At 43.7% G+C, this 27,299-nt stretch overlaps 2 protein-coding genes across 2 annotated transcripts in view; one reads left to right on the forward strand and one right to left on the reverse strand.

The window, feature by feature from the left end:
* The window catches only part of LOC306714820 (RNA-binding protein with multiple splicing-like), a 33,090-nt gene extending 13,604 nt beyond the window's left edge, over positions 1-19,486 (forward strand). Inside the window, exons 3-9 of the mRNA XM_079184963.1 lie at positions 269-307; positions 2,669-2,731; positions 5,396-5,546; positions 7,631-7,758; positions 9,545-9,614; positions 16,481-16,600; positions 17,181-19,486. Coding sequence (XP_079041089.1) covers positions 269-307; positions 2,669-2,731; positions 5,396-5,546; positions 7,631-7,758; positions 9,545-9,607 — 444 coding nt within the window. The 3' untranslated portion in view covers positions 9,608-9,614; positions 16,481-16,600; positions 17,181-19,486. The remainder of the gene's footprint in view (positions 1-268; positions 308-2,668; positions 2,732-5,395; positions 5,547-7,630; positions 7,759-9,544; positions 9,615-16,480; positions 16,601-17,180) is intronic.
* A 4,817-nt stretch (positions 19,487-24,303) lies between these two features.
* On the reverse strand, positions 24,304-26,735 carry LOC306714827 (fatty acid-binding protein, intestinal-like). The gene is made up of 4 exons (XM_079184970.1): positions 26,598-26,735; positions 26,005-26,177; positions 25,585-25,692; positions 24,304-25,476 (listed from the first exon to the last, which is right to left on the reverse strand). Exons 1-4 carry the CDS (start codon positions 26,662-26,664, stop codon positions 25,426-25,428), a joined length of 399 nt encoding a protein of 132 aa, XP_079041096.1. The 5' UTR covers positions 26,665-26,735; the 3' UTR covers positions 24,304-25,425.
* Positions 26,736-27,299: the final 564 nt, after the last annotated feature.

Genomic DNA, 27,299 nt, shown 5'->3' on the forward strand with positions numbered 1-27,299 from the left:
TCGACATAATGCAGTTAAAGTGAATAATGGTCACGATTGCCATGCATCTAATCTCTCGTAGATAACGCTCATGGTATGTACTCCGAGTGAACGCTTTAGATCGTGAGCAGTAAATCTTGATTTATCAGCTAAGGCGCAACATTTGGTCCATATGGTCTTCATAAGGGCTCTTTGACTCGTAAAACAACGTATCTCGTCAGTCATACAGCTCTGCTTTAAGTTAAAGCTGTTTTGTTCACCTTTTTGACATTTTCTTTGTTTGTTTCAGGGCTATGAAGGCTCCTTGATCAAACTCACGTCTAAACAGGTATGCTACAAGACGCACTGGGGGCTGTGTTCACAAAATGAAAACGTCAGTCTCTCATCATGCTGTTACTGTTACTGCACTACTTTTTCTTGCTCATCGACACCTTCAATTTTGTTGTCTTTTCTTTGTCCTGTTTTTTTTTTTCTTCCTTCTCTGTGCTTTCGTCTCGGGGACTATGACAGATTAGCACCCTTTGTCAGGTGGTACCTGGAATTGGGGGGGAAAAAAAAAAAGTTTATTGGGGGGGAGGTAAGGGAAAAAGTGTTGCACCAACTTGCCTTTGGCAGTCGGATAGTATATGCTTGTAGTTACAGACAGTCAACTCCGGTGGGATGTGCGGGGATGGGAAGGGATGACGGGAAAAGATTTTTGAGGTGCCAAAGCGAGTGTTTTGACAAGAGCAGTACTGACGGTTGAGTTTTGCCTCTCGGGGCGAAAGGACTGAAAATGAGCTCTGCTGACAGGTGTCCACATCAAGAGTTAAGCAATTTAGCTTCATGTCAGCGTACTTATTACCAAATTACACCGCTTCCCTGACGTGACATGCTCATTAGGAGGGGTTTAGGGCGATTTCGACCGAATGTGCTGACTATAATACCGCTAAACTAAGAACAAAGGAAAGACGTTTTTTTTTCTCCCAGTGGTGAAATTTCCTCAGAACAAGTAAGATCCCATTGCATGGTTTGGGATTTCCCCTTTCTTTTGTTTCATTGTGGTTTCATGCTGTACAAATCTTTCAAAAGGCAATCAGCACCTATGTTTTGTGTCTAGTATAACGAGTATTTTTGCATAAAAAATACGCAAAGAGTAACCGAACACTGCCTGAAATCTTGCTTTTGCTGATTTGCTAATTTCTCACCTCGCTGCAGTGAAGCGTACTCCAGGACGCTGCGGCATCAAATGCGGTTACAGGTGCCACAGAGCCACACTGATGGATGGGTTTTGAAGTTTTCTTTCAGAGAAGGCAGTGAAATGCTGCTTTTTAGTAAATCTTTAAATGAGCAGCGACTCGAAGGCTACTGCTTCCCAAGTTTCACAATGTAGAAAATGTGGCCTGTGCGAGTTTTGTTTTGCCTGTTTAATGAGTAAGTGAGACGCTCTTTGTGCACTTTGGCCACCCGTTGCACCTCCCCACCTTGCCTCGTACTTTCATAACGGCCATCTTCCCCATGACAGACGTCAAGTTGCTGAAGTTCAGGTATCGCAAAGCAGTGTACAACATTCCTCGGGCCCCTATTTGTTTTTGTGACTCCTCCCGACTCATGGCAATGACATTGGCGGCGTAAATCAATCGATCCCCTTCTCCCTTCAAGTCCGAGAACACACAACCATCTCCATATATAGCAAGAGCCAGATCCCAGACCCTTTCTATTTATATTCCCGTTACGCTTCCTCCTCCTGACGTCTTCACTTAGTCCGCCTTTCCTTTTTTTTTTTCTATCTTTCTTCTTTTCGTTTTTCCCTCCTCCTCTTTCTCTCTACTTGTTCAAAATTCCCACAACCCAAGACTGCTTTTCCAGATCACACGCGGCAGTGCAGCCCCATGGGAGCAACATGTTTAGAGATTTTATTTTCTCCTCACCCCCACCTCCTCTCAGCATCCCCATCCACACACGGATCCACCGCACAAAAATGTGCATTCTTTGTTCATATCTGCATCGGTGTGTGGTTTTTCTTTTTTTTTTGCCTTTCCCTCTTGCTCACCTTTACTACCGCGGGCACAGGCTCTAGAGTGATGTCACCACAATACAAAACAAGCACTGGTGAAATAGATGTGTTGCATGCTTTTCAACTGACAGGCCTGTTTTGAGGAGGTCTGAAAAACAGTTTCTAGCTCTCGCTTTCTTTCGTTTTCATTCTCACCTTCAACCTCTGAATTCTCATTCCCAAGACCCCCCCCCCCCCCCCCCCACACACACACACAATTAATCTTATTTTCTATCTCTTCTCCTTTTTCAGCTTTCACCCCCCCCCCCCCCCCCCCCTCTCTGCGTCTCTCACACTCACTCACACACTTTCTCGCTCTCACATTGCCCGTATTTGGGCATATGGGAGGTGAATGATGAACTCTCCTTGTACAATGTTAGCGGCCAGCCTCCATTTCTCCCCCCCTCTCTCTCCCTCTCTCTCTCTCCCTCTCTCTCTCTCTCGCTCTGTCGCCACAGTTTTATAAACAGGGCAAGAGAGAGAGGGAGAGACAGAGAAAGACGGGTGGGGGGGGGATATGATATAAAAATGAAATAATGAAAAAAAGAAAAGAAAAGAAAAACCATGTCCATGTCACTCAGACAGAAATGCCGACTCAGTTTTCCTGCCTTAAACCATGTTTCTTTCTTTTGTTCTGTCTTCTTGTCTCCCCAGCCGGTGGGGTTTGTCAGCTTTGACAGTCGATCAGAGGCGGAGGCTGCTAAGAATGCCTTGAACGTAAGTGTCATGCCCTCCTCGTGCTCCTCTCAAGCACCGGCTCGGCGCTAGCATATCTTGTGATGACTCGAAAATTGCATCGCTCTCTCTCTGCCTCCTGTGCAAATGCATCTGATAACAGGGAAATCCAGACATTCCTACATTTTCTATCGCGCGCATTAAAAAAAGACGGAGAAGGCGGTGAAGACAAACATACCGCGGCTGTTCTAAATACGTATGTCGGAGTGTTTCTGGTTGGGTAAATAAAGCCTTTTTTCTTAAAAGCTTTGCCGTGGATCCTGCAAGGTCAGGAGGACCATTAGCTCTTCTTCTACATATACATAGCATGTATTGATCTAGGGTTTAATTTTAATCTCACTTATTTCAGAATGTAGCTCAGGAGAGGGCCTTGATGAGGCAGAATATGAAAGAGAGCCCGTCCTCACAGGGTTTTATTCAGCTCTCTTGAAACAAAGCACAGATAGAGCGTAATGAACACCAGCTCTCGCCCCTGCTTTATTTCCCCACTTGTTTTATTTTTAAGGCGTCTAGATATACGCCACATCTTTAACCGTAATGCTTCTTACGTTTTTTTTTGTTCATCCCTTCGTCACAAAAAAAGATCCGTTTTTATCATCCTCCTAAAGTGGGACTGTGACAACGCGAGTGGAGTCTGTCAACTTTCATTGAGTTTTTTGGAGCGCATCAAAGGCAGAGCAGAGAGTTGAAGAAAGTATGAAAATTATCATCTTATTAGGAGCCAACAATAGTCAGACTGTTCCCATAGAATCGCTCTGTGGGGCTGAGAATTGAACAGTGCTCTTGTTTTTCGGGGAAAGCAGCGTCCCGGGGGTCATATGGAGATAAGCCAGATTTTGCAAACATCTATCTGCATATTGAAATATGAGAAAGACAGAGGGAAGGAAGGGGGATTTGTTTTCCCGTCAAAGCAGAACAGATCTCTTTTTAAAAACACTTGATCCTCCCAACAACACCATTGCAACAGCCACGATCATCACCGAAACAAAGCAAGCGCTAAGGAGCCGTAAGACACATTTTAAGGTAGAGATTCGAGATGTGCTCGGGCCTCATTATATCCGTGTACCTTATTATACCTCTGTAGCCTCGACTGGCTGAAGCTGCGAGCGCACTGAGCCAAGGCAATCCTAGTTAATTCCCTCCCCTTCATGAGAAGAGTCATCCCTCGCTTGTTTCAGCTCAGCGTTGCTCGAGCCTGCAGGGACAAGCAGAGAACACCATCTCTCTCTCTCTCTCTTTAGCTGCAGAGAACTTTACTCTTTACTACTTTTCTCCTCCATTGATCGGACCGTCGGTGTTTTCCTATATGTGTCTCTTAAAAGACAACCAAACAAGGTTAATTAGAGGGGTGCTTACAGTTGCTGGTGAAATTCTTCCAGGCCTTGTCGCTTCCACAGCGGGCAAACAAATAGCTGATTTATTTTTGGATGAAAAAGACGTCTGTTTATGTCACTTTTATTGTTTTCCCTGAGAAACAATAGTTGGACTACTGCACATGCGGAGATCAAACTGTAAGAGAGAATGCAACATTTACTTGCTTGTCGTGAGCACTGGTGTCTCTGAAGGCTTTTAGCAGTGGCATCTCAAGAATTTGGCAGAGCTTTTTGGCTGGCTGGAAGCGGTGATGCTGGCAATATGTGATGACGAATGGCAGATTTGATGTCATGATATTAGGTTACAGTGACAGAGTTCAGTAGGGAGAGAAAAAACGAGGGTCCTCGTGGCTTGTCTGACCGTGGTGTGAATGACATCCTACGCCAGCCAGCTGATTTTCATTTGTGGTAGTTACCGGTCGTCACGTGCGTCCAACCAGCATAACACTGTGATCCACAGTGAGCCTTTCATTACAGCAGGATTCATAGTCTGAGCAACTGAAAATGTCTCCTTGACTCTGAGATTTTGGCGGTTCATTTCGTAATAAAATGCCGAAAGGTGAAAAGAAGCAACGTGTCAATTCCAGATATCCGCCGGGTCCCAATGGACATCTAAACAACACACAACAAGACTGAGAATGAAGTGGAAGACATGCATTAGAACTGTCTCCACTGAATTAGGTCTAAATGAGTCTGGTTCATCACTACTCTGAGGCACAGAACTATCAGGTCTAAGCAGTTGCTCTTTATTTATAACATCGCTAATTCAGTAGTGAACAAAACAATGAATCTTGTTGTTTACGCTACAGTTTTTTTAAGGTACACTGTTACTAATTACTCTTTAAGCGTCATCATTATGTGTTGAGTTTGAGAAATCTTAGAACAACTCGATAAATATGTTGTTGCTCCTTGCAGGAAATTAGTTGATACTCAAATTTGATCAGCATATAAAACAATAGAAATTTCCCGAAAATCATCAAATATATCAATTGGAATACCCAGTGTTAAAGTATACATTAAAATCATGGATATCTTAACTGCCAAGAGTTTGATTCTATCTAAAACAAATCTGATATTCACCTTTTAAACCTTTGTAAGAATAGAAATGATAATAAACAATATAAGTTATATAAAAAAACTAAAAAAACAATCCAATGTGGAGTGAGTCCTTATGATAGTTGCACTTTTTTATCAACTAGTCCATCTACTCTATTGCATGAACGCTTGCTAAGAAACAATATTTTTGCTAACACATCTTTCCGTTTGATCTCAGGGGGTCCGGTTTGATCCGGAGATCCCCCAGACCCTTCGGCTGGAGTTTGCCAAAGCCAACACCAAGATGGCCAAGAACAAGCTGGTTGGCACCCCCAACCCCCTTCCCTCCCAGCAGAGCCCCGGGCCACAGTTCATCAGCAGAGACCCATGTGAGTACTCCGAACACATTTGTCGTCTGACTTTTTGTGTTGCTGCCTCCTTTGGCCATTAGTTTGATATTGTTTGGGGCGACTGGACAGCTGTTAGCCATTATTTGTCATTAGTAGAGAAGTCGTGCTGTGACTATACGTGAAAAATGAAGATTGACTCGACTGCTAAACAGTGAAAAGCTGATTTTTCTTTTATTGGTGAAGTGTTTTCTTTCCCTCGTTGAAACCATGTCATCATCTCCAAATCATGATGATAAAATAATTGTTTGAAATCAGATTCTGTGCCGTAGTGGGTTGACTTGATTAGCATTCTACCCCCTAAACAACTTATTCCCTCCTGCTTGATTAATGACTCATTATTAGCCATTGCTCTAATTATTTAGAATCAAAGCCTTTGAGCATGAGGCGTGTACTGAATATGCCAATGCAGCTCTGTACTCCAATTCTCCATTTAGTTAAATATTTTTCCGAGGGGGTTAAAGGATTCTGCAAGAATCAGGCATTGATAGTTGAACATAGGCCAGCTGTGGTTGTACATTCCTCCTAAATGACCAAACTGCTCTTATCTTGGATCTTTTTTTTTCGCCAGAGAGAGGGTGTGTACTTGGGGCCTCACTGGAAAATGGAAGGAAACGATTAATGAAACCATGACGTAATCACCAGGAGAGAAATTGCTGTCATTTCCTGATAAGGGATGTTTAAATCAGCCAGTTCTCTGATCATGTTGTGATTAACACTGAGCAGGAGACACAGGGTGCACAGGGAAAACGCTCCTTAAGATTGTGCGGCTATCTGATGGTTCGCCAATGTTTCTTATGATTCTATGTACACTTACTCTGTACCACTCTGCACTGTCACCTATCTCTTCACTCATGCACTATACTCCTTTTTTCCCCACTTTCCACTCGACTCGAGTAATTCATCATATCTGGGACGGTTTATCCTGAGTTAAGTCAGTTTTAGATATTTAAGGGGAGGGTAATTGACTGTTTGGTAATCCCCGCCCTCTTAGCGAGTGTTGCTACGCCTGTTAAGCTTTCCGTTCTCACACGGGACATATGCAGTTTTAGAATAACAATAGAGACAGTTTTACCAAGTAATGTGCCTACGATTTCAAGCAGAAGAACGACAATTGTCAGAGCTGTAGCTAAATAGATAATCAGGCCAATGTAAGTCTGTGCAAAACGCCATCTCCGGCTGATTTAGTAATGTTTCCAGCTGACTCATTTCAAAACAAGAATTGGGGTAAAAAGGGGTCTTAGATATGCACTTGATGCTACATACTAGCTTTAGGCAAGGTATTGTGCGAACTAGGTCCACTGATCAGCAGTTCATGCACCCTTATAAGACACGTAGTGTAATGCTAAATGAATAAAAGGCGTTGTTCTTGTATTGCAGTGTAGAGCTAGACAATCCTAGTATTTTTAGTATGATAAGAAAACTATTTAAGATCATGCTTTTTCAATCGGTATGTTTTCCCTTACAGTTATAAGAGAAAAGGCAAACGTATGGTTGTCTTGGGTATTGTTGGCTAGGGTTGCTGGAGTGTAATTTTCCCCAAATCCAATGAAAAGCAGTACAGAACCGCCAAAAATGCCCCAAATCGAACAGCCTTGGTTGCTACTGTAGGTAGTAAGCTAGTGGATGAACATGCTATCGATTGTAGCTCAGGCTTGAGCAGATAAACACATATTTTAATTCATTCCATACACTTTTGCTTTGTTGTTTTCTGAAAAAATAAACACTCCATCCTCCAAATAATTTGCCAAGTAGTATCGCTCTCACTACAGCCCAATGCACACCGCTTTGGCATGTTGAGAAACCCCAGGCTTGACAGGTCTGCCATGCCTAGTTATGGTTGCCAAGCAATGATTGGACATCGCTGTTTGAGGGTTTAGCAAACGGTCAGTCGGTTCAAGGAAATTAAACGAGAGGAAGCTACTTCGGATAACTCATACCCCCCCCCCTGTAGTCCACCTCCATGACCACGTACGCCGCCGCCGCCGCCACCCTGTCTCTCTAGCCACCCACCCATCCGCTGGCCACTCTCCTCACTCCACTCCTCCTGTTTCTTCTTTCCACAGATGAGCTCACAGTGCCTGCTCTTTATCCCAGCAGCCCAGATGTGTGGGCCTCATACCCGCTGTACCCGGCGGAGCTGTCGCAGGCCCTCCCACCCGCTTTCACCTACCCCTCCTCGCTCCACGCTCAGGTAACCTGCACACCCGTCCCCTCCTCCTCCACCACCACCATCACCACCACCACCTCAACCTCCGCCCCGCACCTCTTCCTGAGCCCGCCGCACAAACAACTGCTGCCGTCAGCCCTGAAATCACTCTCTTCTCCATACCACAGATGCTCCTCAGAGCACACGCCACCCAGTCTCTGTGTTTTGCAGAATTAACGATCTACTGATTAGTTGTACCGCTCTACTTCTGCTGGTCAAACATGTATTGTTTTGAAGTCAAAGGGGTAGTTAAAAACTGCCATTTCTGAAATTCTGATACTCATGTTCATCTGCTGTCAATTTGCTCCATGAAAGCAGGAAGCGGAGCTGGAATTTGATGTATCGGATTTGTTTATTGACATCATGCATATTTGATTTACAGGGTGTAGTCCATTTATGCAGACACGTAATGCTGTTTTACCATTCTCCAGAGATGAAATGCTATCTGATCCCATTAACTTCCAGGAATCAAACTAAACTTAACTAATCTCACTCTTCACCAAGACAGGCATCCATGGGTTTGACTGGCTTTTATAAGTGCTCTAAGTAGGACAAAGAGAACTGAAAATAGCTATCCCTATAGTTCAAAATGTCACATTGTGATAGAGTGGAAGTTGAATTAATGCTGATTGCAACCAATCACTAGCTTTCTGACTCTCACTCATACCATGTGACTTTATTAATCCCAATTAGTGGCACCATCAGAACAACTGCAAGCGTCCGTGGTTTGAAAGGTTTGCATCATCATTTGACCATCACCTACTTCACTAATCAAATCCCCCCCTTTTTCAAGATCCAGTTTATTGAGGCCTTCTAATCTCCACTGCTCCACTGTGAGTTCACATGAGAGTTCCTTATTGATCTCTTGAAATTCCTCTCATGGAGCGTGTTTGGTGCCGGCTGACCCTGATAAGATCTCAGTATTAGACGTACTGTTTCTGAATTCTTGTTTGCTGATTGTTTTTTTTTTAAGCTCTCAATGACTTCCCAGTACTTAACTTGTTGCAGTATCTGGGTTTATTAACGTCTTTTATCTCTGCCAGAGGGTCTATAGATGTCATATATAATGCAGATACTAAGGTTATTTAGGTATAAAGGCCCCTAGCAAAGACTTTCAAGCTCAGATGATGTCGGAATTTGAAATGAGTGTGAGGTGAATCTGCCTAGCTGGCATTTTGCTATATGCGTTGGCTACGTGAGCACCGACACACACAAAGGGAATCTGGCTTTGTGATATCAAGAGGGGGTTGTGAGTAATGTTTGCGTCTTACCATCTGACCTTGAGAAGATGCAGATGTCAGATGTAAATATATGTATATTACTTACGGCACACACACACACACGCACAGACACGCGACTAAATGATCTAATCTAATTTGTGGTAACAGGCTCAGCTTTCCAGCTCCCACGGTCAATCAGCTGCTGTCATCTTTTTCAGCAGGAGTACAGTAATGTTATTGGGCTGCTCATAAATAGTTTTTATACTTTGGACTAAACATATGAAATAAAACGTTTTAATTAATGATCGTAAGAGCTCACCTAGCTTTGGACTGAGCCAGGTGAGCTGTTAACCCTTCTTTCTAGTCTTTATGCTAAGCTAAGCTAACCAGCCACTGGCGATAATTCCTTAAATGTTTTAAAAATTAACTTTTACTACGGAAAAGTATTTCTGAATTGAGTTGAATGTTACATTTATGTTTGTACAAATATATATTGTATAGACTAATATATATGTATATATGTGTGCGTGTGTATTAATGTGTGTGTTTAGATTCGCTGGCTCCCACCTGCAGATGGAACTCCTCAGGGATGGAAGTCCAGGCAGTTCTGCTGAAGTATGTGTGAGTAACACACACACACACACACACACACACTCACAAACACACACACACACACACACGGCCCGACCAATGACCACGAAGTGCACACGACCAGAGGTGCACATTGCGTGCCGTGAAAAACCTTTAGTAAATGTTATGACACTTTGTTTAAACAGGCACAGAGGTATTCCTAAACATATGTTGGGGAATATCACAGGCTGTTCCTCTGTGCACGTGGCGTGTGCGTCAAGTGAGCACCCTCTGCTTGCCCTCAAACCTCCGACACAACTATCAAACTAACCAAGTAGTCAGTCACATTTACTGCTAGTTGACTTCAAATACGGACACAAAACAAATTAGCCTTTTAGAAGTGAATGTGGGACTTTCAAGCCCAGCGGGCCAATGAAACCACGGCCGGTGCTCGCACATCATCTTAAGACATGAAAGATGCGATATGAAGGGGAACACTGTTTTCCCCCGCTCAGGTCACAAGGTACAGAGGGTCGACTTCTCCCATTGATGTGATGCTTGATCTGAGGCATCAAAGGCAGTGCGTCAAACAGAATATACAACGAGCTCCTATGCCAACGTTTTAATAAAACTCAGCTGCTTTGACAGGTAATGTTATAACCAGTGGTCAAAGTCGCTCAGCACATTTACTCAAGCACTGGGCTTGAGTACCGTTTTGAGGAACTTTACTCTACTTGAGTATTTCTATTTTATGCTACCTTTATACTTCGCCAACTTGTTGTTCAGAAGTACTTTTTACTTCACTACATTGGCATACTATCACCTAATGATGAACGCGTGAGCTGACCATTCTAAGTCCAATATTTACTCTGAGTTTAGCTCTGTTTTAGTCTTAGCTCTAAATATTTCTTGATCTTGATATCTTGCTCTTTTAGCTGCTAATAATTAGCTAGTCGCTAACTCTATCTACCATTTGATGCCTGGGTTTATCGGAACGTTTTTCGCTTTAAACAGACACTTGTTGTATCTGGAAACGGCGTTAATGAATGCGGTAGGAGTGAACCCAAACAGTAAATCTGCAGGTGGGAAAAATAAAACGATGAGCTGGAAAATGATAAAATGCTCTGTAGAGCTGAGGGATGATGATTATCTGTGTGTTTGTCCCTATAAGTGAGCCCTTTCACATTGCACGTAATTAATGTAAAAATATTGGTTCGTGCAGCTTTAAATAGGAGGATCAGAATATTTCTTCCACCACTTATTATGAACTGATTTCAGAACAAAATCACCTTTTTTACACTGAATTGGTTCTTCATTAGGATCAGACATGCTGAGTAGTTTTCGTGGAGGATCAGAGGGAACTTATTGGTTCCACAGATCTGCCTTCTAGAAGGACTCCTGCTATTCATTGCACTTGTATGTGAGGGAAAGCTTATTATTGTGCACGCATAAAAAAAAAACACTGAATATTGTCCTATAATAATGTTGGTAATGTACAGCAGATATTAGGAAATGTTTGTCATTTTGTCAAACCCTGGCAGGATGAAATACATTTTTTAATTCATAAAACCTTTTTGGCCATTTCCGCATTCTGACAAAGTGCACAGTGGAGAATTATAAAGGCAGAAAGAGACGGAGGACGTGATGCTCCAAGAGGTCGTAAATGTGGAACATGCACCGTGATCTGCTGAGCTACCTGGTTGTTGCCGGAAGGGCCATTCTTATGAATCTTTATTAAAAAATGATTACCATGGGGCTGTATTTAAAATAAATTGCAGATGAATTCATTTTTACTGGAGCTGCAGACAGGAAACAGAGCAGTTGGATTCTAATAACTGCTTAGATAAGTACATGAGCCAACTGTAACCATGCGTGAGCTACACTGCACATGTGCCTCGCTCATCTGCCTCAGACAAACTGAACGCTGTAGTGCTCGTAGAAAAACAAACCCAGAAAGCACAACAAATCCCCTGCTAGTCTGTGTATCTCTGTTGGCTGACTGTGTGTGTGTGTGTGTGTGTGTGTGTGTGTGTGTGTGTTTGCACTCGGCGCCAGTCACACTGTCACCAGTAACCTCCCTCCAACTCTCGGGACAGGAAGAAACATGTTCTCCCGACCCCTTAGGGAGTGAACGGGGAGTGGGTGGCTAGCGTGGAGGCTCACATTCATCAAGCTGTTGATTGCTGCTAGTCCTGTAGTCCCCTTGTAACCCTGCGTCTTTGCTGACTTATCTATTTCTAAACGCTAAACAAACTAGAAAATACAAAGCCGTTGGAGTAATTTGATGTTTTGGGGGGGTTTTTTCCGTCTCTGTCAGGGGGGTAAAAGGAGGAAGGGAGTGGAGGAGGGAGGGGCTTTGAGGAAATAATTACTCCTCTATCAAACCAGGAGGAAGTCATTTGGCCGGTCAGGCTGCCCCAGTGGATATTAGCCCCTCAATGAAACAACAACATCCCGACATCCGGCTCTCAGTGGAGGGCGAAGTGAAGCTGAGACATCCAGCTCGAATATTGTGATAATTACAGGCCACTGCAGCAGGTATACACATAAGCAACACACTCAAATGATGTAGTGTGCAGCGTGCAGGCCCGGGCAGAACACACACAACAACACGCACACCATCAAAAGGGTTCAGGTCATCCAAATGTTCAAAGAAAAATCAGATTTTTATCTTTAGTGTTTGTTTTAGTTAGTCCAGGTTTGAACATATCTGTCATTGAAATCTCTGCTGCCATCCCAGTACCATCGAGGTGAGAGAGATTTTGTCATCGCGTCGAAAAATGACTCATCGATAAGTCAGCAGCTTCGTGTTACTCCAGAAAACCACAGACCTCACCGTGAAAGGTTTTCTTTGGAACTGCTTTTTTTCTAGTAAGAAATGGCCCCTTGGAGAATTGTCAGTCATTGTATTCATCTCTGTTGCGTTGTGGAGGAGGAATCTACCACCAAAAGACAGATGTCTCAAAACCTGAACAAGTTCATCCACAAACACAGACTTCTTGGCATTCGCTAACCATACGATAATGTGTGTCAATCAAGCTAACAACTTTTCGGTTGGTAATAGTATTAGCATGGTCATTTAATGTGAATTACTTTGCATGAGAGCGTGACTTAAAAGTGTGATATAATGGCGGAAATCACACTGTGACATTATATCTCCAAAGTGAATATATAGTAGAATCTAATGGTATTCATGATTCACTGTATGGTAACCATAAATAAAGAAGAATCGCTGGTCATTTCCGACAGTCAACTGTCAGTGTTGAGTTAGCCTTGCTGCTCCGTTTGTCCCTGATGGTTTGCAGCTTTGCAAACAAACCGCTTGTGTTTTTTTTGGCCCTTCTTGTCCGCTCAATGGCTGCAGTCAAGTTAGAAACAGAGTTACTTGATGTCTCGACGTGGGCTGCGACGAGGCTGTTACTTCTTTGTGCAGTGCAATCCGCTAAGCACAGTGCTTGTGAAACACTTTGAAACCATTTTTAGCTGCAAGGCAACAAGAATGCACTTGAACTGAGGTTACAGAGAGAAGCTGTCTGTGTTGCGCCCGCTATTGTACAATCTGTCCGCTGTGAATGGGCCGCAGCGCTTGTGAATTGTTAACTCATGCCGAAAAAGGCGTCGGGGTGACAGCAGACCTTCACAATGGGAAATCAAAGACGCTCCCAGCTCCACAGTCCTGAGAGGCCTGTGGTCGGTCAGTGTTTGTCTCGGCATCTGACGGACGGGGACCACTCACGGCCAGAGTATGTGGCTCGCCTTAGGAAGTCGAACCGTGGGAGACATGAATGTGTGTGTGTGTGTGTGTGTGTGTGCGTGTGAACAGCTGAAAGTGAGGAAGTGTTCAGGGCTCTTTAAGTCATCGCTGGTAATGAGTTGTCCTAATCACCTGGCATCCTGCCTGTCAAAGGGTTTGCCATTTTGAAAAGTTTATTTGCAGCAAGTTCCCCTTCATGCAATTTTGGAGCTGGTCGCTACACACTGTTGACTCTTTAAAAATACATTACATTGTATGTTTTTTTGTTGTTGTAATACCCCTGGGAGGCTGAGGCTAGTCATTCATCTGAATGTTTGTGAAGCAGAATTATATCTGACATTCATGCTCCGGCACAGAGCTAGATCCAAAGACAACCTAATAGTGGACATTAATGCCTAGTGAACTGCAGGCAAAGGTAATCCGGATTTTCCATCTGACAAGACATGGTGGGGGAGTGTAGTGTGTATGTGTATCATGCATGCCTGTGTTTGAGCCTGAGAGAGACGTGTGTGTGTGTGTGTGTGTGTGTGTGTGTGTGTGTGGGTGTGTGTGTCTGGCTGCCTGCCCTGAGGAGCTTTTTGGCCAATAGCCTGACAAAACCAATGGTTCCTGTACAAAGTTGGACTAACTCCCACTGGAGAGTTGAGGGCCAGCTGGGGCCCTTTCTAATAAGGAAGTGGGACTTTATTCCCTCACCCCCCTACTGACACATAACACACACACACACACACGCACACACACACATGAACACACACACATAGTGTAGCAACACTGTGGCCTTGTCCCTGCACTGGGTCTCAGGAGCTAGATACATGTCAGCAGCTGCATTCATCACCACCCAGCTCCAGCAGCTATTGCTGGTATGTGAGAAACACAGCCAGGGCCTAAAGGCTTTTCTTCAGATTAAAGGGGCTTCAGATGTGGCTCCTTTTCATGGCCGCGCTGCACAGGTAGAGATCTTAAAGGGGCCATGCGAGTGTTAGTACGAAGTTTTAGCTAATGAATTACAAATTGGGTGCGCTTTGCATTTTCACGGACCATTCTTGAATGTGGGCTCCTCGGTTTATTCGTCCTGCACTTCGAGGCAGTTTTCGGTTTGACTTGTTTTCCTCACGACATGGAAATTGGTGAGAAGAATCTTGAAACACACTTGTGTTGTGTAATCCATCACCATGTACGCAATTGATACCAGTATGATAGTGTGCCTATATAATGTCAATAGTATCCCAAAAATGGGGAATAAAGAAAAGCTTTAGAATTTTCTGACGGGAGATTTTACTGATATTTTATAGCTGTCAGGCAAATATGCATTTTCACAAATCCGCTTCTTTCTGAAAATCACACAAGTGCTGTATCTATTAATATGTTGAATTTAAACTATAGTTCAATAGTTGAAGCATTTGTTAACGGAATACCAACATCTGCAAGGTAAATACCATCCAATGGGGTTTTTCACAACCTGGCAACCATATATTTCATATATACGTACAGTATATAAAAAAAATATATATATATTTTATATAGTTACACATAAGGGATTTGTAGTAAATGGGTTGAACTAGTTTGTTCGACTACAGACCGTGGAGCAAAGAACTCTCAAATGTTGGATCTGCAGCATCTCTCTTCATGTGCAGCATGAGATCAATGATCACTGATAACACACACGGGAACACTTGGCTACATGAAGCCTGGCTGAAAGCAAAAAAAAAAGGAAACAGTGCACACATTCATAAGAAACCGAGTCACCTCCCACATTGTCAAACACTACTTGTTTACCTATCTCACATTATGCGCCTGGGCCGAGTTATTGAATGTAACACATTAAGCTCGCGAATCACTAAACCGTTCCCTAATCCGCACAGACATGTTCAATGATCAACCCAATCTTTAACCTTGGCGTCTCAGCCAGAACAAATACGGTGGTCTGGAAGTATGCGCCACATTAGCTTAGCCAAGCGGCTGTGTAACGCATCGATTCCCTCATCCTTGATTGAACGCGCAACAGGGAATTAGCCAGGCCAGCCGTGCCCCTTCCAAAAAACGCACTGTTCTCTGATCGGGGGAACAGTTCCCAACCCGTCTCCCCGTCATTGCCTGCAACAGCCTGTCTCTCTGTTTCTTTCTCTTAAGGTCATGTTTTCCTTACTAATTGTTTATTGTTCCAAAGAGTCCCCCTCTCCCCGAACCCAAGTTACCACGGGCCTCCAAGACATGTCTATTTTTGGTGATACATCTGTGGGTGGGTGCAGGGGGGTCGGGGGGGTTGACCTTTCTCTTCGGTCCGCTGGTGTTGCGGATAGTGGAGTTGTGGTGGAAAGGGATCATGGGAGATATGGTTGTTAGGCAGCAGTTCAACATAATTCTTTGAGACTATTGTCAGCTAACATCCTGTTTGTCACAGTTGGACTTTGAGCTTGAAAGAATTTGCAAAACGGTCTTTCTAAAAGGAGGGGGGGGGGGGGGGTAGTCCCCCTGGTTGGAGTGTGTGCTACACATCCTGAAGAGTTTATTAATGTCTTCTGTGGCTGCGGAGGAGCTTTGGTGAGTCTGACAAAATTACTTTAGAGACATCGCTTGAGTAATCTTGGCGTGGGCTTAAAGACTACACCTTTACAGAAAGCCTGCATTACGAAACTGTGTGTGTGAAGTTTGAAAGGTGTGGCCGTTTACCAGACAGAGAGCATCGAATGAAAGCTCAAGTTTCATTGTGGGAAGTGTAGCAATCCAGTGTTTTTGGAGCTCATGTTAGGGACTAAATATCATGATATTGGTTCTTCTTTGATTTTGGACATTCTTTTTTTCCCTCTTTTGTCCCCCAACTACAAGGAAGTGTAATACTAAATTGGTGGAATGTCCCTTTAGAGCTACACACAGCTGTACTTTGCCATAAAAGAAGCTTTACATCATGAGTTTGTGTCTCGTTTGAGTGCAGCACTTGAGCTTGAAGGATTTGGCAAACGTTTGCGAAAGTTGCAGTGTATTACCCTGTCTTTTGAAAGTATGTATCCCTTATAACATCCTGAATATATAGTGGTCAAATGCAATAACAGAAATGGTAAACAATCCACGTTGAATCAACACAACAAGAACACTCCGCTAGAAGTCAGGATGCTGCTGCAGCTTGTTCGCGTCGGTAAAACTCCGCCTTCTTTTGTGTCCTCAGGTTCCTGATGTGTGATGGTGGCCGGGGCCGGCTGTGACGGGCGTTGCTGATTGCCTCTCGTATCCAATTAGAAAGCAGGAGGACTGACCTGACTCCAGCTCACGGAGCAGCGTACCGTCGGTGAGTTTTACAGCTCGGACTTTAATGACCGTTGACCCCAAGAAGCGCGGACAAAAGGTGTAAATCTCACCTCGCCTCTCACTTCTGGACACAGTGTCTTGATATGAAATTGTAGATTTGGCTTTGAAAGCCCAGGTCTATTACTTTATTTTTGTTGGTGGGCGTGAGGGGGATTGTGTTGCACTGCCAAAGACATGTGCCGGAATACACAGTGGCACCAAGCCATATTGACAGCGCGTCATCTCTCATCTGTGTATGATGCAGGAAATGTTTTGAAAACAAACCCCACAACCACCGTATTATAGATGTGTTGGGGACAAAAGCGTGTGGTGGTCTCGGCTTCTGGAAGGCAAGCGCGAGAAAAAAAAAAAAGTGTCCAGTGTGTGCGCGCGTTAGTGTTTGTGTGTCTACCTGTGTGGCGCCGCGTGATTTTATGGGCGTGCAGATGTGTTTGTGTCGTGCAGCAGTTCCCGCACGATCCCCTGTGTTTTCATTAGTGTACAAGGTTCGTGTGCGGTGACCATGGAAACCTCACCCCCCGTTCCTTGTGTCTCTCTCTCTCTCCGTCTCTCTCTCTCAGGCAGCAGCGGCCTCAGGACATTCTAGACCCCAGCCTCCATCACACATCGAACCCCCCCCCCCCCCCCCTCCCCCTCTCCCCCCCTCCCCAAGTCCTTCCAACTCTTTTTTATACTGTTACATACTCAAGATTCACCGGCAGCGCTTTTGGCTACACCTCCTCTGACACCTCCATGCACGACAAAGGCGCGCACACACACACCCTTTTGTTAGCCAGTCGACCTGCATCGCCTGTCTTAACGTTAGCAGGTCTCTTGCTGTGCATTCTGCATATGCAAGTGTAAAGGCAGCCCACCAGAGGAGTGCAAAAACACATTTGATGCAGTCACTGCGCAAGGCCAGGCGTATAGAAGTGTGTCTAAAGCGCTGCCGGGTAATGTTATTATACGACTATAATTATTACTATTCTGTATATCATTCATATTAATGTTATTATGATTATTAAATACATGTTGAAGCATGACTTTGCAACAAAAAAAAGTGAGAAAAAAAACAATGCTGTACATTTCTAGATATTTTAAAGAAATACAAAAAAGTATTTTTGTAATCAAGACTGTTTGAAATGGTTCTGTTCGATTGGTTCAAGTTGTGATAAAAGTGTGTGAGAAACTTTCACACTTTTTCTTTTCGCCCCTTCCCTGTTTTGTGCCATTATAAAATGGTAAGTCGCCCTGCTATACCAAAGCAGTCCTGTGGGTTTGCTCTTGTCTTTTCTACGTACTGTGTGGTTTTTAGGGTTGCTCATGTGTGCGTCTTTGCGTGGTGTCTTTACCTGATGAAGCAAACATATTAGTCCTTTTGTCTGATGTGCTTTGGTTGCAGCCAACGTGTGAAAAACACACCTGGTCCCGCTCGCCATTTTGCAGTTCGAGGTAATCGGATGTGTTAAAAAAAAAGAGGCATTGACAAGAATGAGCCATCGCCGGTGAAGGTAGAGTCACCCCATAGACTGCAAAACATGGCAAACTGAGCCCCTGCTATAATAAGGAATTTGCTCCTTCATTGTCTAGCAGGAGGACAGCGGCACAGTATCGAGAAACAAAAGACCAAAGGCATTTTATTTTACACTGGAGAGCTATCTAGACTAGTGGAATTATTCCGTTTTTGACTGCTTTGTAGTCCTCAGTCTGATTTCTTATGAAGTGTGACTTTATTTTTGCTGCATGTCTCTTTTGGTGTCACTCCAAAGAGCCACTCTGCATCTACGAGGATATTCACTTTAAGCAATTGGTCTCTTTTGTCTATTTTTAGGGAGCCAACGTGATTCAACTTGCTTTTGTAAATCTACACAGTGATGATTGGAGTGTGAAAAAAAAAAAGAAAAATCTTTTGTAATCGTGTGTATTCTGGGCCCGCAATAACGTCTTTTGCTGTTTGACATATCATCGAGTGATCATATTCCTGTGACATTTTGACGCCAAAATCCTCATTCATGTCGCATTCGTACGAAAACAAACAGTGACTCTTGTACTTTTCTGATGAGGCCAAGTCACATTTCGGTGACGGTGACGATCAAAAACGGAAAAGCTGCAAGAAAAACAACCTTCCCTGCAATGTTTAGCCCAGGTGTGTACAATCATATTGGAGTGCTTGAATCATATAGTCAGTGTTTGTAATGAATAATAATAATAATAATATGCACATCATGTCAACTGATTTTCTCTGGAGCAGTTTTTGCTTTTACAGACATTTTTTAAAGCCAAGTGTGGCAGCAAATTTATTAGAACAAGTATTTATAAGATGTGTGTGTGTGTGCGTGTGTGTGTGTTTTTATGGGTATTATGTTTTTAAGGTTAGAAGATGCCCACCATATAATTCATTGTAAGTATTATTGTAAGTTTAATTGTATATTCATTTGGTAATTTTCTAGAGCTTCTTTTTGTGTTTGTATCTGATGTATGAATACGGTTTTACCTGCATCATTCACTGTGAAATCCAGAGAGAAACGTTGAACGAGTGGATCTTTTTGTGTTTTGCCAGCAGTACGGTACACAAGTTCCTGGAAATTGATATGATGATCCCTCCCTTTGTCAATGGTTTCAGTATACCATGTGCGTACCTGTGTGTTCTGTGCATGTTCACGGCATGTGTGTGTTCTTCTTTTCTTTTTTTCCTAATGCATACAGTACTGTTGATATTTATGTACTTTAGCCGCTGTAAGGAGAAACTGTATTTCAGTGAATTGCAGAGGGTTTGTTTTGTTTGAAACCAAAAAAAAGAAAAAGGTGATCAAAATGAGTTTTTATGAAAATGTTAAATGAAGACATTTCAGGCCGTCTGCCATTAAAGATTGACGTCATCCCTGCAGTCGTTATTACACCATTTCATCTTTATGAATGTGATTGGGATAGTGCCTCGGGAGGCTTGCTTTAAGTTTGGGGTTTTTTGTGTGTTTTTTTTAAACCAAACCAAACTGACAAACCGCTCTTAAATAAATATATCAAATGAGCCAAAAACATAAATGATTACATCATCAAATACTTGATCAGTTACATAAATACTCAAAGACTAAACAGAAATATCAGTATAATTCTCTAACCTCCAATCCGTAAAAAGGTGCGTGTGTGTGTGTGTGTGTGTGTGCCATCAGTGGACCAATTGAAAAGAGTGTGAGCTAAGTAGAAGTCGCAGTTTAAAGATTTGATTTATGTTATCAAGGTGAAAAAGCTTTCCTCTTTCTTTTCCACCAGCTGATTGATTCGTTTTGGCAGTTTTGTCTCTCCACATTCTAGGAGAATTAATACTTCCGTTTTTACTTGCCTTTTTTTTACCCACAAAGAAATCCACCTGCGTAATGGCTCCTCTTCCTTTCCCTCACACTTGTCATTGGATAACACCTCCCCCACATCAAAACATGATGTGGGATCCTATAAAGTGGTTTGTGTACCAGGGGAGCTGGAGCCCTCTCACTGCCCTCTATAAGAATAGCCCGCCTAACCCATAAGCCGGCTACTCCTGAGACAGAGGCCACAGCCAATTTCAGTAACTGTCTTTGCGGCCTCGGCTCTCTTCTGTCTGCTCGGTCACACCGGGTGGCACGCAGCGCCTTCTCACATGTCACGCGCTCCAGTCCGTGCCCGGAGGGGCTACACGCAGGGTGTCAAGAGTGGAGTAAAGTGGGGGATAAAAGCGCCTGTGTGAGCATGCGTGGGGGGGCGAGGGGACATATTCATCTGGGCGCATGCATGCATACGCCCCAACTGGCAACACTTTGTAATGGTGTTACTCCCTTTGACGAGTCCATTAAAGAGGTGTTTCTGTCCCGTTTCGACCGTCCTCTTCCCGCCGCCGCGTGCCAGACTAAATGTCCTTGCTGAAATGTGTCTGTTTTTTTGCTTGGCACTGAACGAGCGAGGCCTGTAGTTTGTATTCATTTCCCTATCTACTGTGTCGCTTTGCCCACTGCGGTGAAACATTGACCGCCGCTTACCGGCATGGGCACATGGTGTGCTATCATGGCACTGCTGTTACACGCACAGTGCCATGATTCATTCAACGCTCCAGTTCCAACACTTTTTGAAGCCACGCCTATACGCAATTTAATCTTATATGTTGTAAGCAGTTCAACCAATGAGGTGATTTCTCCCCTTTTCAAATTAAAAGTCACACCGCTCAGCCTCCCTGGGGCAGTGTATTCTAAAGTGCTGCAAAGGAGGCTCCGACTGATTGTAGATCCTCAGATCCAGGAGGAGCAAAGCGGATTCCGCCCTGGCCGCGGACAGCGGACCAGCTCTTTATCCTGGCAGGGCTGTTGGGGTCATGGGGGTCGTCCAGTCTTGTGTTTCGTGGACTTGGAGAAGGCTTACAGCTGTGTGAGTCCTGTGGGGGGGTACGGCGGCGATTTCGACATGTTGAGAACCGGTGAGAAACAATCGAAATGCTCCCAACCTCGGATCTTGCACCTTGATTGTTTTACCCATGATACATCTGGATTATCTAACATTATCAAGACATTGTACTAGCAGCATTTTCAAAGTTGCATAGGAGGAAGTGACCTCAGTGTGCTCATTTGTTTCTTAAACTTAAATTCATCATCGTCATACTTACCGTACTTATCATAATAACACTTCCGTATTCCCACGGTTGGTAAAAGTCGCTTCTGAGCATGTGCAGTGGCATAAATCCTAAATAATGCCCGAGTCTCAAGGCATTTGAAAAGGTTCATAGAGTATGCAGCACTGACTAACTGGTGAGTCATTTGTCTGCACAGTCATTGTCTAAACAGTGGTTGGCCATAAGACGGGTTCTGTCTTCCTGGAAAGCTTTCCCATCCAAAAGCCCCGACACTCCCCACCGCGCTGTTGGTGTCTTTTCTGATCGTTACACTTTTCAGATGAGCTGACGACTTGAGAGTGAGTCAGTGAATTTGATTTCACAGCAGGTGTGGGGGGGGGGGGGGGTGATGGAGAGCGAGGAGTGTTTTCTCCCTCCACTGTCCTCTCTCCGCTCCCCTTCGTTCTCACTCTCTGTCTTTTCTCTGTCCACCTCTCACTGTTTTTCCTCCTCCTCCTCCTCCTCCTCCTCCTCCTCTTCCTCGCTCATCCACGGCTTCTATCTCCCTTGAGTGGGCCCCTGCTCCCTCGGTCTCACAGCAATCAAAACACGGAGGGCTAACGCTCCCACAACTTCCCTGTTTCTCACTGATTTCATGTTGCTTCAGTCTACTCCTTGGATAAGTACATAGAGATATTGTTTTAATAATCTGAGTAGAGATCCAATAATTATGTAGGTGTGTGTGTGTGTGTGTGTGTGTGTGTGTCTGCCTGTACAAATAGGGTGTGTGTCATATGATAACTTGGCTGAGGATGACATCATAGAACAACCAAAGGCCCTATCTCTCAGAAAGTAAAGGGTTCGACAGCGTCACCCGATGGTTATGAAGACACATTACAGGATTCATCTACAGTACACGGGACACTGCTCCAATAATCAGTGCTGAGAGAAGTATTTAGATCCTTTACTTTGGTAAAAGTGGCAATGCCGCAATGTACAATATACCATTACATTCAAAACACTTTAACTGCTGTGTGTGGTGCTGGAGCTGGTGTGTTTAAACTGTAGCAACCTATTTGATACATTTAATCCACTTTAAGTGTAAAATCTATGTGGAAGAAGAAGTGTTCACATCATTTACTTAAGTAAAAGTAACTATTACTGTATATAAAATCCTAATCTGAAATAATCTAGTAACTATATATGTGAGATAAATGTACAACCCTATATAATATCAAAAATCTCCCTTAAGTACAGTACTTGAATAAATGTACGTAGTTACTTCCACCAATGCAAACTTAACAGTAACTACCACTAAAATAAACGTGGTGGAGTAAAAAGAACACTGTACATCCTGAGGTTAGTAATCATCTGTATACACTAAATGTACTGTATGCATGTGGATTGTGCAAAGATGGGCTGAATGTATACCAAAGCACATCTGGTATTAACTGTAAGACTGGACACAACTACAACCTTGCAAATGCAAAGCAAGGAGACCCACCAACCCATTTCTCCTTGCACTAAAATCTGCAGGCTCACAGCATCTGAGGGGTCTCAGAGGACTCCACTCCCCGTGGTGGATTCAGGGGTGAGCCGGTGTTCAAAAGCAGCCCCGCCTCTACCAGATTAGCCCTGTGCGCGGTGGGTTTATACCTCCATGAAAGACGGTGCCACTCAGGCCTGAGTGTGGGGGGGGGGTCGATTGATGTTAGACGTCATCTCAGGCTGTCCAGGTTTAGACGGGCCTCCGTAGGGATGACACCTTTACTTTTCTTTTTAGTAGCGATCAAATGTGCTTGTGAAGATATCTTCTGGTCTATTTTCGATTCTGCAATGGCTTTCATGAATCCAGCAAGAGAAGACACGCAGCCGGGCTAGATCGTGAAGACATTTGTCTGATGTGATGTATTACACTGAAACACCAGTTCTCTGTTCCCTGATATATGTGAGATCTTAACCCTCTTTTATGGAAGCAAAGAAAAACAAAAAACAGACGAAAAGTTTCTCATGATAAAAAAAGTTGATGTACACTGAGCATTTATATTTTTATAACACACTTTTCATCTACATTTTGTTCTCTTCCTTGCACAAATGGGCTTCAATAATATTTGGTCAAAACTATTGAGCAGCACTTACCCATTTGATCAAGTATTACTCCAAACCCGCAGCAAAGTCTCTCTATCAAGCAGCAACCTTTATGTATTTGTTTTCCTAAAAACATTTAAAATCACATTTACAACTTTCATTCTCTGCTGAAGTGTCTAATGTTCGACTCTAAAGTAAAAGTAGGAACACGTCGCCCTCTTGTGGTCAGAGATGCTCAGTGCATATACGTTCATTTTCCTCTCACCATTGCAAAGCAAAAAAACATGTTCTTCATCGTCATCATGTGAGGAGTCCTCATTTCCCGAGCACCCACAGGCCAGCACATGACAGCACAAGACCCAGCTGTCATCATGTGACCGGAGTGCGGTCAGGCTCTGTGATGTCTGTAATGCTGAGCTAATGGTATCCTTCCCTTAATCAAGACAGAGACTATGAACTTATTATGCTCATAAAATGTCATCACAGGATGAGATTTTTGATCTTAATCACTTGATAAAAGTTGACTTATCTGGCTTGGAGGCAACATGACCTGTAAGTTTGTAGACCTTTGGAGCAACAGTTAAACTTGAATAATTCATTCATTCATTAAAGGGCCAGTGTGTAGGAGTTTGGCAGCAATGGTATATAATATCCATAACTATGTTTTCATTAGTGTATATCCACCTGAACCTAAGAATCGTGCTCTCATAAGCTCAGAATGAGCCCTTCAGGGTCCTCTTCACGGAGCCCGCCATGTTTGCAACAGCAATGTTTCTACTGTCGATCAGAATGAACAAATCAAACACTGGGTCTTGGGACGGCCTTTTGGTGTTTTTACGTTACCTGAAGGCCATGATAGTTCTCCGACCAGTTGAGAAACTACGGTAATGTGGGCTGCCGAGTGCAAAAACACCGAAATCTTCGGTCTTGGAGAGTGGAGGGGTATTCAGTTGGTTGCGATCTGAAACTGCACCACTAGATGCCTCTCAATCCTACACACTGGCTCTTTAAAACACTTGAAAATAACACCAAGACGCAAGAGATTCATGAACATTGTTTAATTGTTACAGACAATACAATATATAAGAACCATTAGTGCAAGTTGACGTGCATATGTCGTGTTGTACTGCTTCCCATCACAAGGATGCAGTCCAGTGTGGGATTAGATGGGGTTGTTTTGATGCAGTTAAAAGCACGGTGAAGTCAAGTTTAAGTAGCGGTGGTCCATCTTTACTCCAGCTGGAACTAATCATGCTGATATTTTTGGCATTTTTTCGCCCGGATTTTGAGGTATTCGTGTCTACGATTTACGCGTCCACCCTAACACCGTAGAGGTGGAAGAATGTCCTTTGCTATTGCTCACAGTGTTGCAAATAACATTAAAAAAAAAAAGGCAACAGTAGCATGCATCTCCAGAAACAAAGCACCCGTTGCCTTGGATAATCCACCAACACAAGGACAGCTTTCATTGGAAGTAGTTCCCTCTGGAAACGGTTGGCAACGTGCTCCGTGGATTATCACGAGTAACTGGGACATGGCTTCTGAAAAGACAAGCTGCGGTTGAATTTTTTTTTTAAACGACACCTTTCGATGCCGGGAGAAACACAAACTCTTTTGTAGTAGGGTGGCAATATAAATCTCAGAGACAATTATATAAAAATCTTGGCAGAGAAAAACCCAAACTATCTGCATGACTAGATACCACAAGAGACTTTGGCCATTTCTGGCAGACTTGTTGCTAAGATTAAGGCACATTCCACTGACATGGTGACGGATGTTTTTCTCTCTGTTATTCTCTCCTTTAGTCATCCCTCACTCTGAATACTTCAGTTGATTATCTGATTTTGTCCACCTGCCTGCCCAGCTGCATGTAGTTAAGTAAAGTTTAAGTAGGATATCTTTAAGCCGAACAATCATTACCTGTTTGTTCCCCTTTTTCTAGGTTTGCTTCAAGCCATTTAGGTTTTCCCGGACATTTAATTACAGTGGGACGCTTCGGAAAGCCATTCCTCTCTCAGTACTCTGGGAAATCGTTACCACATTTGTGAGATGTGTGACGTAGAACACACTTGTCTTAGCCATGTCTCATTGTTAGAAAAGAACAACAATACAGATCTATGTTGTGTCATCTATATAAAAATAAAATATGAACTGAAGACACAAGGTTACTGCTTCTTGAAAATCCTCTTGGCATCCACTCCCTCATAGTTGTAACTCTGCGTGGGGTAAAAAAAGAAAGAAAGAAGAGAGGCGTGTTACTTTATGGAAACAAAACAAATGAGCACATCGCACGTTATTGATGAAATGCATCTTGATCTACTGACCTGCACGAGCTCTCCTCCCACCAGAGCCCTGGTGGTGGTCAGGACCTTGCTGTTGTCTTTCCTGGTGAATTTGCCTTTCAGCACGTCGCCCTCCATCACCCACGTACCCTGGTTAAAAATATACATAGAAGCTCTTTGATGCTCTTCTCATGATGTGTTACTTTTGTGTATATTTGTATTATCATTGGTAACATTTGTTTAGTTTTTATGTTATTTCCCATATTCAGTTCATCCCTCATTTCAGCATATCAACCGTCGAGTAATTATTCACTGAAACTTCTCCATTGGCTTTAGTTTTTTTTGTTTAAAGCGATACTTTCCTGAGGTAAACCATTCCTCATCGCATTGAAATGGCGAAAACAGCAGCTGGACCTGCTGCTGCTGGTTCAATAATGTCCGAAACCACTTTAGTTCACTCACTGAGACTTCAGTGCCGTCGGCCAGGCTGTAGTCGAACGGGGCGCTCAGGGTGAAGTCGATGTCTTTAGTGCGGAAGGTGCTGGACTCTTTGATGTGGAAGTTGTCCCCGGTCTGCTCGATGATGACCTTCAGGTTGTCGTGCTCTGCCAGCTTTCGCTTCATGATATTAATACCTTAACACAGAAAAGAAAATATAAATATGGATCCATGTGTCTGAAATAAAGTTGAATTGAATCGTAAATGACAATTTATCTACTCAGACTCTATTTGTTTTAGAAGTTTTCACTAGTCCGCTTTCCAAGTCTATTGGAGTGTGTCCAAGTCCAGAGACAGATCTTTATTTAGCTACATGCTATTATTATGGGTAGCACCATAAACACCTCACTGCTCGGTGTAATACTCACACAGCAATGTCAAACTACATGGGAACACATGACACGGTGACATGCATTGCTCTCATGAAATAGATCAGAAGGCCAGACTCAGCAGAAAAATGGAGCTGAAGTACAGCATGACTTCAGTGACCCATTCAGGCTCTCACACACACACACACGCACACACACGCACACACACACACACACACACACACTCACCCATTTGCTCCATGAACTTGTCATAGTTGTCGCTGCGGTCGACCTTCCAGGTTCCGTTGAACGTCATGGCTGCAGGCTCGCTGTGGGTTGAAGGCAGCTGGTGATGAAGCACAGGCAGACCGTGGGATTGCGAATGCCCGTTGGCCTCCCTTTATATACACCCCTCCCTTCTCCCTACCAGACCCCCCCCCCCCTCACCCCCCTCCTCCACCCACCCCCTCCCAGAGCTGGCATGGAAGATGCTCTTCTTTATCTCACAGATTATCTGTCTGCTGATGTGGCCTTTTTACGGACTGTGTCAAACGCAGGGCGATTGCCGCACGACCTCGAGGAAATACTGATAAATAACTTGAGGGCAACTTCTCTCAGTTAGTCTGGCGCAGTTAAACACTGTGGCACTGTTCTGCAGGAGAGGTGGGGGGGGGGGGGGGGGGATTGAGTGGGCTGCTTTAACGGCCGCCCATGGCAGTGACCCAACTGAGCCCCTTTTTGTTCCTCCATCTTTTCTCTGTGGCCCTGTTTGTGCCTGGCATGAAAATGAGTCCTAAAGGACTTTCTATTTGACACCGACAACTTTAGCTGGCTTGCTTACAATGAGCAGTGACCCAGTATTTAAAAAAAAACAGACTGACAACTTTACATTCGTCCAGAATAGACAGTTGGACCATATAAGTCCAAGTGTTTGCAAATTTGTAACACCAT

Source organism: Pholis gunnellus, assembly GCF_910591455.1.
Source record: "Pholis gunnellus genome assembly, chromosome: 23".
In the NCBI taxonomy this organism is placed as follows: domain Eukaryota; kingdom Metazoa; phylum Chordata; class Actinopteri; order Perciformes; family Pholidae; genus Pholis; species Pholis gunnellus.